At 41.4% G+C, this 12709-nt stretch overlaps 3 protein-coding genes across 5 annotated transcripts in view; 1 reads left to right on the forward strand and 2 right to left on the reverse strand.

Moving 5' to 3' along the window:
- Positions 1 to 135: 135 nt before the first annotated feature.
- On the reverse strand, positions 136 to 2244 carry LOC117651066 (15-hydroxyprostaglandin dehydrogenase [NAD(+)]-like). Of its 3 annotated transcripts, none has more exons than XM_034394793.1 (6): positions 2041 to 2244; positions 1562 to 1685; positions 1378 to 1484; positions 1098 to 1271; positions 845 to 999; positions 136 to 756 (listed from the first exon to the last, which is right to left on the reverse strand). In XM_034394793.1, exons 1-6 carry the CDS (start codon positions 2131 to 2133, stop codon positions 648 to 650), a joined length of 762 nt encoding a protein of 253 aa, XP_034250684.1. In that variant the 5' UTR covers positions 2134 to 2244; the 3' UTR covers positions 136 to 647. The 3 variants fall into 3 exon arrangements, with proteins under 3 accessions (XP_034250684.1, XP_034250686.1, XP_034250685.1); XM_034394795.1 differs by lacking the exon at positions 2041 to 2244 and adding an exon at positions 1992 to 2029; XM_034394794.1 differs by lacking the exon at positions 2041 to 2244 and adding an exon at positions 1842 to 1982.
- A 264-nt stretch (positions 2245 to 2508) lies between these two features.
- LOC117651068 (methylated-DNA--protein-cysteine methyltransferase) lies at positions 2509 to 3701 on the forward strand. The gene is made up of 4 exons (XM_034394799.1): positions 2509 to 2822; positions 2965 to 3116; positions 3205 to 3306; positions 3388 to 3701. Exons 1-4 carry the CDS (start codon positions 2641 to 2643, stop codon positions 3582 to 3584), a joined length of 633 nt encoding a protein of 210 aa, XP_034250690.1. The 5' UTR covers positions 2509 to 2640; the 3' UTR covers positions 3585 to 3701.
- LOC117651058 (low-density lipoprotein receptor-related protein 2) overlaps positions 3692 to 12709 on the reverse strand; it is a 55107-nt gene continuing 46089 nt past the window's right edge. The window contains exons 32-39 of the mRNA XM_034394779.1: positions 7460 to 12689; positions 7055 to 7351; positions 6865 to 6978; positions 6623 to 6775; positions 6375 to 6533; positions 5998 to 6256; positions 5791 to 5911; positions 3692 to 5708 (exon numbers count right to left, since the gene is read on the reverse strand). Of these exons, the coding sequence (XP_034250670.1) occupies positions 5364 to 5708; positions 5791 to 5911; positions 5998 to 6256; positions 6375 to 6533; positions 6623 to 6775; positions 6865 to 6978; positions 7055 to 7351; positions 7460 to 12689 (6678 nt within the window). The 3' untranslated portion in view covers positions 3692 to 5363. The remainder of the gene's footprint in view (positions 5709 to 5790; positions 5912 to 5997; positions 6257 to 6374; positions 6534 to 6622; positions 6776 to 6864; positions 6979 to 7054; positions 7352 to 7459; positions 12690 to 12709) is intronic.

Here is a 12709-nt window from a genome sequence, read left to right on the forward strand (position 1 = left end):
CAACCATGATATCTGCCCTCGAGGGGTGGCAACTCGTCGAACCCTAATAGTGAATGGGACAGAAGTGTGCCACCGGAGCGGTCACCGCACTAGAGAGGTTGTTCTAAACAATAGGTAAGTTTTATCCACAAAGACTTCAGTGTTGGATTATTTATTGTTCCATAATTTTCAAGCAATGAGGCCAGCTCCAATAACAATAAACTCAATATGATACAGGATTTAACATCTGTAAGTCGAGCAGAGGCTTCTTATTCAACCTACATAGGTATACAATATATAAAGGATTTAAAAACCAATTAAGGCACCAGAGCATTGTCTATTGCAAAAATTAATCTTCATTCATAGAAGAAGCTCAAAGCTGAAGTGCTACAAAGAAACCTTTTCTTTTTCATCCTAGATTAATGAAACATTTGAATACAATATCGTTTCTACAGAAGTTAAGTCAGAATAGTACTGAACTATAAAATACTATAATGAAAGAAACCTTCTTTCATGATAGTGTTCCCCTAACGTAGAAGAACTTGTAAAACTAATATAAAGTAAAAAACAAGTAAAAAATGTGTAATTATACTGTACTTTTAAAAAAAGAAAAGAAAAGAATGTTGGAATGCAGATGGTTATTGAGGGCTCCTGAGATTTGTATTCATTTAAGAAAAGTTGACCTGGTATGGAGGTTGACCATTTTCAACTGACCAAACAGTCCCACTGACAGCTTTGTGAAGAATCTGGACCAAAGCCTTACCAACACATTCAGGTCTAGAAAAGAGGTTCAAAAAGCATTGGAAGAAATATCAAAGTAGAACACACAGCATCAAAGTGAGGCATGCACAAAGCAACAACTTACTTCTGAGGCGATGAATTAGCAGTATCCCTTTGCCAGGCTTTCTCAAATTCTGCTGAAAGTAACTGCTTTTTTACATTCTGAAACAGCTTGGTGTCAGTTGCTGAGGGACAAAGAGCTAGAATACGCACACCAGTTGTGTTCAAGTGGTACAAGTCCTTTAAAGAGAGAAAATTTAAAATGACATACAGGTATATTTTAAGTCATACTTGAAACAAAATGAGTTTAAAAGAGCATTGATAATCATAATACTTACCCCATATGACCGAGTGAAACCCAGGATTGCATGTTTGGTGGCAGTGTAGATTGGGAGGCTCACATAGGGCCTCAGGCTCACATTGGATCCCATGTTGACAACTACACCACCACGTCCTCCTCTGTCTTTGCCCATGAACCTGAGAGCCAAGAGTGTCCCCCGAATCATACCGTTCTAAAGAAGAAAGGAATCAAATAATATTTTTAAAGCGTTGTAGTCAGTGTCATTGCTTAAGCAGAAGGAATTTTACGCAATGGCAAAACTTATATAATTCACTCACAAGATTCACATCAACTTCTAGTTCCCATAAGCGATCATTCATAATTCCAGCATTGTTCACCACAATGTCCAAGCCTCCTAGTGCTGCCATTGTTGTTTGAAATGACTCTGTGGAACAAAAAAATGTTCTTACGTTTTGCATTTGCTTAAGTTGGGGTTTATGACCTTTAAAAAAGTGGTGATACCTTCAAACTGAGGATAGTCAGTCACATCACATTGACAGAAAAGGATTTTATCCTTTCCATACTTCAGGCTGAGCTGCTTCACCAAGTGCTCTCCTTCAGCCATGTCCAAGTCACAAACAGATACCTGAGAAAGAGAGAGTCTTGTCCTGAACTAGATCTTAATTTTATCGCTTCGAAAAAAAAATCAACAATAAGCAAACGGATAAATATAAACTAAAGGGATACAGCGAAAACCATGGAGCACAAAGAGCAAAGTCTTAGATGAGGAGATAAGATTTACCGCCAATAACCAAACTAGCATTAAGTAACCACCAAGCATGACAGAAAAGAGAGAAAAGAATGTGTGATCTAATTGCAGGGGTTCGTGATGGACAAGTGTGTCGATTAAATAGTTTGAAAGCAGCTGTCAAAACAAACTCGGACCCCCCACCCAAACAACACCGCCCAGCAGCCGACGCCCGACGCCCATCTCGCCTCACCTTTGCACCCTGCTTCAGCAATTCCTCACAACAAGCCCGGCCTATACCACCGGTGCCTCCAGTAACTAGAGCAACTTTTCCTTTCAAATCCATTTCACTGCACGGAGTGCCTGCTAATCACTAACAGCTCCGCTCAAAAAGTTTGGGTCCTGTAGCAGACAGGAAAGAAGCAGACGCCGAGAAAAAGGAAAGGGGAGAGGGGGGGATGCGTTCTGAGGTCAGGGGGAGGGGACAGGCGGGAACAGGTTGGGCAAGCGGACGGCGATAATCTAATTTCTGTTTTAAATTTCTGTTTTAGAGGTGTTTGGATCCCTAAACCACACTTTTGAATAGATTCTACCTGTTCTTAAAATTATAATTTTGAAATGTTCGGCATGACATTCGCAACAACTCACATTCTGCGAAAAGTGTACATTTTTTTGGATTTTTGTTGTTGTTGTTTGATCATTTGTAGAGTCTACCTTGTCGGACTTCCTTTGTCGCTTGTCGTACAGTGTTTGAATACATCAACCAACAACAACAACAGCTCGTAGCCAGAGCCTATCGCGTGTTCGTGCCGGTCAGTCAGTCAAAATTACCTCTATTTCTTGTGATCTTGAAATGAAGAGCTCGACACGATCGCGGATTGCTGCGGCTTGCGGCGACGGAAAGAAGAGAACCCTGGAGACATTTCGAGTTTCTACGCCAATTGGGGAAATGCTACTTTGCGTCTGTAGCCAAGGGTTACACATGATTTATCAAAAAGACAATATCACAGACGAGAACTTCGTGCCAGATACAAGGTGAAAATTGCATACTTGTTTAGCATAATTCAAGATTTTAACGATTTTGTTTTGTTTGTGTTATGGCTCCTTTTGGCCTTGAAAACTTTCAGCTAATGCGTGGTGCAGGACATGATGTTTTGTTTGTCTGTTCTGTCTGCAGCAAACACACTTCTTTACTCAGCAACCCTCCACAAGATGAAAAAGTAAAAAATTGTCTTGAGAATTGTCTAAAATGGCTTGAAACGTATTTTCACAATGTTGGCAATGTATCTCATCTTTGCATCCCGTTACTGTGCCCTCTCTCTGTGGACGGTAAGAGGCTATTGATGATTTTATATGTACTGTCGTCAAAATACTATAAACCATGCAACTTACCAAGAAAAAAATCTGTTCTTTCTAGATCTCTCTTTCCGAGAAAGAGTTCTTTTTTACTTGGTTGATAAGGTGCCATTTGGGAAAACTATTACTTATGGAGAGCTTGCATCGTTTGCTGGAAGCCCAGGTTTGTTATATTGCGTCAGTCATAATTAATTATTTTTTAGTCTTTAAAGTTTATGCTTACTGTTTTCTTCATATCTCATAGGAGCACAACAGGCTGTTGGGACTGTAATGGCCTCAAACCCTTTTCAGTTGATTGTCCCATGTCATCGAGTGGTAAAAAGCGGTAACAAGGTGGGAAAATATTCAGGTGGTTGCCGCAATACTGTCAAAGTATGGTTACTTCAGCATGAGGGATTAAGTGTAGATGAGACAGGCTCAGTGTTAACTCAATTGGCATAATTGAAATAAAACTTTTGAATGACTACTTAAAATTAATATACCAAGGAAGATTTGCATTTATATGTCCTGTGACTAGTGTGCGGTATGAGAGACAAAATAAAGTTTGATTCAACTGTTCTAAACTTTCTTTTTCTGTCAATAACATACATTATTTTACAGTTCCAATATTCAGGTTAGAAACATTATGTACATCATTGGAAATTATGAGACAGTTCATCTGTTTTCATTAACAATTACACCGATTCACCTCTAACCTATAGAAAAATAAACAGGATTTAATCTCATTTACAGTATTTAGAAGCAGTTTCTTCATAGATTTCTAAATAGACTTAGAATTTTCAACATGTATAAAATAAAACAAATGAATAATTTTAGAGCTTGTAAGCAAAACATCTAAGAAACTGGCTCTTCATCTACGAACCAGGTACAGAAAGGTGTTTTGGGATTAAGCCCAAGTATGGCCATTAATCAATACTAAATTATTGAAAACATCACTTCACAAACATCGCAATTAGCTGATAAAAACACAATTTAAAGGCTGTATTTACTCCCTATTATCACAATTTAAAATCATCAGCTCTGTATGCACCCATACATAATGAATAGTGTGAGCTGTTCACAAAGAAGTAGGCAATGCACTCTCTTAAAGACTAAGTAATAAGACGGAATGTGTAAATTTAAATTTGTCTAACACTTACTAGACCAATCTTCTACAAAAATTATGTTCAAAAAAAAAAAATTGGATTATTTTTAATTTCAATCAATAAATAACATCTAGAGTAGCACTATTTATATATATAGATATGCATGTATTTATATATATAAATATATTAACAGACAAGTCACACACAAATCAATTACGTGTGTGTTGTTGAGCAGGTCCCAAAAACTGTCCTTGGTAACAATCACAATGCTAAGAGACACTTCAATCAACATTGAGGCACCAGATGTCTTGTTATGGCATAAGCTGCAGCAATCAGCTCACTTTGGATTATAAAGACCTGTCAGTTGTGACATGTTGGCCGCATTTAACTAGACAGGTCTTAAAATTTCCCTCTCCCTCTCCGGCTTGCATCTACAGCCTAATTGTCTAAAGGTAGGAAACAAACAAGTTTAAGAACACAGCATTGATATTCCCTCATTTTTCTTTTCATAATAGACCAAATGAAATAGGTTGAGTTGCAACACTTTCCTAAATTTAAAGCAAATAAAAAAAGGTTTTAAGAAGTTCTAAAAGTTCTAATTGGCTGAGGAAAGCTCAACCTAGCTAACAAACACAATATGTGTCACTAGTGCTAAAAAGAAGGGGACAGTCAAATAACATAAAATACTAGCTTGTTTCCAGTTGTTCACAGTATCATGCAATAAATATTGAGAATACCCTAATCGAGAAAGTTCAAGGCAGAGAGAGAGAGGAATAGGTGGGCCAACAATCATTAACAAAAACAAAAAGAATAAAATTACACCACTTAACAAGTCATAACATAAAATACATACAAAATTATTGACACAATATAGTCTCTTTTCTTTAGGATATTGAGATTCAGACAAATCCTATGCTTGCTAATAATATTTTAAGACATTGTGTGTTTGACCTCTAAGAAACAAAAGAACACATTTAATTCTTGTTTCTAATAAAATCATAAATACACTTGAAAATTTTGGGGGAAAGAAAAGAAAAGGTTTAGTGTGGTGTGAGCACAGCATAGGTTTCCACTAGCAGTCTGGATATACCACAAAATTTGTACGTCCTCCCGCATTTGATGCGGTTCAGTGTGGCTAGCAGTCTGACCGGTCCTCTTCGACAAGCTTTTGTGTATCTTTGCCTGTGTCTACTGAGGTAGGGTCGAGTTCTCGGTGCCGTATGTGAATTTGCGGAGAAGACCGCTGAATAACACTGGATGGGGCTAGGATTGCGGATGCTGGTTCTGGACTTGACATGACCCCAGCATCTGCGTTGAACTTTGACTTGGCGACATCTGCTGGCACCTCATAAATGCCACTGCCGTTTCCGGGGCCAGTGCCGCCCCCGCCTTCACCGCCAAGCGCGTCGTACATCGGGTTGCTGAAGTCACGACTCTTGGCACCCATATCACCCAGATTGTATTCGACATCCAATGGCTCCTGTGAACACAACAGACGAGGTAAAAATAATTTGTTCTCCACTCACATCAACATACAAGGTACACAGAGCTAATTTACTCACTCCTCTTTGAGATGATGGACCATTTGGAGGAAATGACGATGCTCCAAACTCAACATTAGTCCCTTGTCGGAATGACACACTTTGGGAGTTAGTGAGCCCTCCTAGACCAGACCCTTTACCACTGTGCAAAAGAAGAAACGGCAATGTTATTATTATTTCTAATGATTACATGAAATTCAGCCAGCAATGAATGGTATCTAGACTTACAAAGGTCGTTTCCGGTGCACGAAGTACACCGCCCCCGCAGCTAGAAGGAGCAAGAGGATGACGACGATGGGTATGACGATGGCCGCAGTGCTGGCCGCAGACCCCGGCGCCCTGGTGCGCTGCACGTGGTCGTCGCAGTACTGGCCGTGATAGTCGGGCGGGCAGGCGCACTGCACGTCGTTGCTGCCATCAGTCTGTCGGCACAGCCCACCATTCTGGCAAGGGCACACCAGTGGCGCTGGGCGCTCCTGCTCCGCCGCTGAAAAATTGACAATTTTCATTGAAAATTTTGACATTTATTGCTAAAATTTGTTTCAGTTCTCATATTTTTCTGCCCTTGCCATTTAGAAGGGAAAATAATACGACTGCAAATGTACCTGCATCACACACAGCTTCACTCGACCCTGCTTTTCTTGCACCAGAGCCATCTGGGCAAGCACAACGGAAACCTCCAGGCACAATGAGGCACAGATGAGAGCAATGGTGGTCATGGCAAGGATCACTGATGGAGGTGTTGTACCTTAGCTTATGGTAAACTGCAACAGAAGTGATTTTATTTTTAAAAAGAGCTCTTTGGTTAAATACTATAGTGCCATAATATTTTAGACATAGTATGGTAATTTACTTTTGACACCAGTTGGGTTTGTGAGATCTCGAGCAACAGTAACTGGTACACCTCTTCCAAATTTATCTTGTTTTATAAGTTCTCCTGTATCCCGTGTTACCCAATAAAGTGTGCTTTCAAATACATCCATTGAAATCGGGTGATGAAGTTTATCTGTCAAACGAAAAAGAAAATGATTAAAAACTATCCAAGGTGTACTTCCGTTGTTCTGTTTTCGTTCTAATATGCCATTGATTTCTTACCTCCTCTTATAACAGTCATTCTGTTTGATCCATCTTGTCTGATACTTTCAATTTTGTCCAATTTTGCATCAGCCCAAAACAGAGTGTGATCCATGGAATAATCAATAGTCAATCCTAGAAAAAACAAATAAATGTAAGAAACAGCAGTCATCAAAGGTTGAAGTAATTTTAAAACAAGAGGGCTAGTTACCTGTAGGGTGGCGAATATTATCAACAACCAGGGGACGTCGCCTTGATCCATCCATCCATGCCATTTCTATTTTGGCTGTGGAACCAGAATCAGCAAAGAACATCCTACCATATTGTGGATCCACAGCTACTGACGTAGGCGCTTCCAACACACCAGACACAAGGGAACGCCGGTACCTCCCGTCAGTCTTCGACACCATGACTCGGCCCTTCTGTTTCGTTCCTGATCTGTCCAATTCTGTCCAGTAAAGATTGTGAGCAATCCAATCAACTGCCAAGCCTGTTGTTTTCCAGGTGCCTGAAAATGAAAAGAGAAGTAAGTCAATGCATGGGAAAGGTAGATAAAATCCACAAACATTTTTCTTAGAAGTCACGAAGTACTTCAGGCAATTGCCAAAACACTTACCTTTGGTGTTTAAATCTTGAGCATGTCCAATTTTGGCATTTCCATTTTGGGCATTCAACATAAATGACCGTTTGATGGTACGGTCATATGAATCAGCCCAAAACACCATCTCTGATTTAGGATCAAAATCAATAGCTTCTATGCGTTTTTCATCAGCAATGACATCAGCTTCTCTCCTTGACAAAAGACCGTAAGCTCGGATCTCCGGACCACTTGAGAAGATTATGGTAGTCTCAGCCATATCCTTTGATAGTGTTTTACAAATACCACCATCAGACAATGCAAAGCCTTCTCTACAAGCACAGCCAAAGGTTCCATTCAGATTGTTACAGAGTTGGGAGCATGTGTGTGTTCCAGTAGCACATTCATCTACATCCAGGCACTTCTTCCTATTTTCTGGTGATATTATGTAGCCACTGAAGCAGGTGCAAATGTATCCCCCATCAGTAGTTAGGTTCTGGCAGTGGTGCTCACATCCACCCCTGGTGGCTTCGAGGCAGACCTTATTATGATGGCAGCCAAGTTCATCTGATGAGTCACCACAGTCGTCAGCGTAATCACACACCATGCTTCGTTCAATACACTTTTTATTAGCACACTGGAACTCTGCATACGAGTCACATGCTTTGTTGTTACCCTTACAGATTGCCACATTATTCTCATCACTTCCATCACCACAATTGTCTTGCCCATCGCAGAGCTGGTATCTTGGAATGCAGCGGTGGTTGTCACATTGGAACCTTCTGACAGTATCACAGCTGAAGTTGGAACATTGCTCAGGAGATTCATCAGAGTTGTCTCCACAGTCATCAGCTCCATCACATAGGTCACCCTGCATAATACATAGGTGGTTGTTACATTCAAATTTGGACTCTGGACAGTAACGACCATTGGGATAGCGTGGTGGACAATTTAGTTCATCTGACATATCACGGCAGTCTCTATCCCCATCACAACGGAAGTAAGCAGCTATACAGTGGCCACTTGCGCATTGGAATGTTCCATTCTTACAACTAAATCCAGAGCAATTGAGCTCATCACTGCCATCCCCACAGTCATCATCATGATCACATCTCCATCTATTCGGAATACATTTGTTGTTGTTGCACCGGAATTCAGATTCAGAGCACTCTCGGTAAGACCCACGGCACAGTGCTTCGCTCTCATCACTGTTGTCACCACAGTCATTTTCAAAGTCACAAAGCCATCTTTTGGGGATGCAGCGGTTATTGTTGGCACATTGGAAATCTCCTGTTTCATGGCACTTGGGGCAATTCTGTGGCAGTTCATCACTGCCATCTCGACAATCATCCTTTCCATCACAGAACAACCATTTGGGAATACATCTGTAGTTAGCTTGGCCTGGGCATCTCTGCCAACCATTAGGGCACTGGCGCTGTCTGCATTTATACGCTGGCTCATCAGAATCGTCTCCACAGTCATTGTCAAAATCGCATTGCCACAACTTTTGGATACACCGACCATTTTTGCAGGTAAACTCTGTTTCAGGATCACATTCACGGTTGTGACAAATTGCTGGGTCTTCATCACTGGCATCCTTGCAGTCAGCATCTCCATCGCATTTCCACGAATTCAGAACACAACGTCCATTGGACCTACATTTAAATTCTAGGTCTGGGCATGGCAGCTCACAATGCTTCTCATCAGAGCCATCCGCACAATCATCAACTCCATCACAAATGGTGGCAGATGCTGTGCAGTTCCCATTGTCGCACTGATAGGCTCCAGCTCGGCAGTGGCGGCTTGGACAGGAAGCTGGTTCGTCTGATCCATCCTTGCAGTCTCTTTCACCATCGCACTTCCAAAACCAGGGAATACATTTTTCATCAGATCCCTGGCAATGATGTTGGCCAGCAGTACAATTTGCTACACAAGTCTTGTTGTCTTGAGCGAGGAAAAATTGGTTTGGACAGGCGCAAGTGTATGTTACTGGGCTTTGTGTCTCACCATACCCATCCGGGCTAGGATCAACTCCTGGTACAGGTTTCAGCAAGCACAAATGTGAACATCCACCATTGTCTGCACCACATGGATTAGGATAGGGCAGCTGACGTAGAGGATGGAAGATATGAATATCATAAGGACGATGAGTTGTATTGCGAATCACTGCTAGATCTTTACCAGTAAATTTATTAGCTTTGCTAATGGCCTTGAGGTTCCAATCTGTCCAATAAATGAAATCATCAAAGAGGGTAATGGCAAACACATGTGGCACTTTTTCTCCAGATAATACGACATGCCGATGATGCCCTTCAAGATCAGTAGAAGCAATGTAATCAAGATGGGCATCAGCAAAGTAAATGCGGTCAGTAAAATAGTCGATAGTGAGGGCATTGGGCCAAGCAATGTCATTATTCCAGTTGAGAATACGTGTGAAATTGGAACCATCCATTCCCATTTTACCGATGAATGCTTGAAGATGCCAGCTGGTGAAGAACAAATATCCAATGCCAGGGTGCACAACTACAGCTCTCGGATCAGGAATGCCAGCCTTGAGAGTCTTGCGTCGAGTGCCATCCAATTCAGAGACATCTAAATGCTTACTGTGTCTGTCAAGCCAGTAAAGCTTTCTTCCTACCCAATCGATTGCGATTCCTTCCAGGCCATGACTGTCATGCCTGATGACAGGTTCTTTAGTACCATCACCCCCAATGGTTGACCTGAAAATTGTTTTGGCTGACACATCACAGAAGTAGATTTTGTTGTCCTTATAGTCATAATCAAGGGCAACAACATTCATGAGATCTTGATGCATCAAACTGTACTGGGAAGCATCTAGGGACATGTTGCGGACATAATATTTATTAGTGAATAAAATCCACGGCTTTGTGCGATCTCTGCTTTTGCAAGTATGTTCATCTGGCTCTCGGTCATAGTAAGCTTCATCACATTTACAGTAGTAGGATCCTGGAGTATTCGAGCACAACTGTGAACACACACCAGGTGTTTCAACACATTCATCTATGTCAGCGCATGCTTTACCATCACTTAATAATTTGTAGCCCTGGTTGCACTCGCAGAAATATCCAGTTAAGGTATCAACACACTTGTGACCACACTGATGAATTTCAACCTTGGAGCATTCATCAACATTGCAATGCAGCGGTTCATCGGAGTCATCTGAACAGTCAGAAACTTTGTTGCACACCAATTGATATTCTATGCACTCCCCATTAGTACATTGGAATTGTCCAGGGGCACAAGTTTTGTTCTTCTTCTCACATCCCATTTCATCTGAGTGATCTCCACAATCGTCTTCTCCATCACATTTATATACACTTCCTATACATTTGAAATTTTGACAAGCAAATTCTTGAGGACTACAAGTTTTGTACTGTGAGTTACATTCCTTTCCTTCATCTGTACCATCTCCACAATCGTTGTCATGATCACACAGCCATCCCTTATTAATGCAGCGTCCATTCCCGCAAGTGAATTGTTCGTCACTGCATGGCTGTGGTGTAGGGCAGCTGTGCAAAGTAGTATTTTCATCTGCACCATCAACACAATCAGGATCTCCATCACACAGCCACTTGCGTGGTATGCACTGAGCTCGATTCCAATGCTTATTTTCTGTGCAAGTGAATTCCGTTTCTTCATCACACTTCCTATCATTACATTGATGTCTGTTATCTTCATCAGAATTGTCCAAACAATCATTATCGCCATCACAAATGTAAATCCTTGGTATGCAGTTTCCATTATCACATGTAAACAGGTCACCAAAGCAGGTCCTTCCTTCTGATTTGCAATACTCTGGCGGCTCATCAGATCCATCACCGCAGTCATCATCGCCATCACAGTACCAGGTGGCTGGTATGCACCTATGGTTAGGGCAACGGAAGCTGTTTTGGGGGCAAGTTCTTGGTGCACAATGCATGGGATCTTCATCACTGTTGTCTCCACAGTCATTATCGCCATCACACAACCAGTATGGCTCAACACAAATGTTGGTCTTCTCACATTTCAAGTGGTTTACAGGACAGGTGGTGTTTCTAGGGCAGCGCTCATGTGTCTCATCAGTTGTTCCATTATCCTTGCAGTCATTGACTCCATTGCATACTTGAGACATGGGGATGCAACGGTGGTTGGCACAAGTGAATTCTCCAGTGGCACAAGGAGGGTAGTTACAGTCCAATTCGTCAGAACCATCACGGCAATCATTCTCATGGTCACACTTCCAGGAGCGGAAAATGCACCTACCATTATTGCAACGGAACTCATTTGGACTACATGAGTGATAGGTACAGTAGTTTAGATCTTCATCACTGTTGTCACCGCAGTCGTCATCACCATCACATGCCCACATGCGTGAGATACACTTTCCATTTCGGCAGTAGAATTTACTGCTATCACATGTCATATTCTTGCGAACACACATTCGGTTTTCGTTGACAAGTTTGGAATTTTCATCACATTTACATTCAACTGTCCCATTGGGACCGGGGTGACAAGATTGATAACATCCACCATTGTTGATATGGCAAGGATTAACAGAACATTTTTGACTTGCTGCAGAGAATACGTGGATATCTCTTGGGGAATCTTCTAGGCGCTTGACCATTTCTATCATATTTGCACCAGTGTATTTCTCAGCTCTATAGACCCCACGTAGTTGTAAATCAGTCCAATAAATGTATCCTCCATGGACAGTGATGGCAAAAGGATAGATTGTAGCTGAAATCAAAACTTCCCGATTTTCACCAGTCAAAGTTGACCTCTCAATTTTCTCTCTAACTGCATCAGTCCAGTAAAGCATTCTGTCATCGTAATCAATAGCCAAGCCACTTGGCTGCGACAAATCTTTGTCTATGATTGCTTTCTTAAGAGAGCCAGCCATGGTTGTACGGAAGATCTTCCCTGAGAGTCCAAAACGTCCCCAGTCAGTGAAGTAGAGCGATCCATTGCAGGGATCTACCACAATAGCCCTTGGCCGTTCTACTCTGGCAATCATCACCAAATCAGAGCCATCAGTATTCATTGCATAGATGCTGTTGTTGGAAGAATCTGTCCAGTAGACTTTCTTCTGAGTCCAATCATATGAAATGCCTTCAGGGTTGATACCTCTAGTAATAATATTGTGAATGTCATTTGCATTAGGATCAGTGCTAGACATGTAACCAATTTTAGCCCATGGCCTGATTTGAGTAAAAAGCAGCTTATGATCTGCATAATCAAAATCAACCCCAACCACATTAGTGAGATTGCCCTGCAAAAATAGAAAAAGAT

This window comes from Thrips palmi, unplaced genomic scaffold, assembly GCF_012932325.1.
Source record: "Thrips palmi isolate BJ-2018 unplaced genomic scaffold, TpBJ-2018v1 HiC_scaffold_5, whole genome shotgun sequence".
Lineage (NCBI taxonomy): Eukaryota > Metazoa > Arthropoda > Insecta > Thysanoptera > Thripidae > Thrips > Thrips palmi.

Coding starts and splice junctions, on each gene's coding strand:
- LOC117651066 (XM_034394793.1), bottom strand. CDS start 2,133: ATGGATTTGAAAGGAAAAGTTGCTCTAGTTACTGGAGGCACCGGTGGT. Junction 1,272..1,377: donor TAGAAGTTGATGTGAATCTT/GTGAGTGAATTA, acceptor TTTCTTCTTTAG/AACGGTATGATTCGGGGGAC. Junction 1,000..1,097: donor GTTTCACTCGGTCATATGGG/GTAAGTATTATG, acceptor CTCTCTTTAAAG/GACTTGTACCACTTGAACAC.
- LOC117651068 (XM_034394799.1), top strand. CDS start 2,641: ATGAAGAGCTCGACACGATCGCGGATTGCTGCGGCTTGCGGCGACGGA. Junction 2,823..2,964: donor AACTTCGTGCCAGATACAAG/GTGAAAATTGCA, acceptor TTCTGTCTGCAG/CAAACACACTTCTTTACTCA. Junction 3,117..3,204: donor GTGCCCTCTCTCTGTGGACG/GTAAGAGGCTAT, acceptor TGTTCTTTCTAG/ATCTCTCTTTCCGAGAAAGA.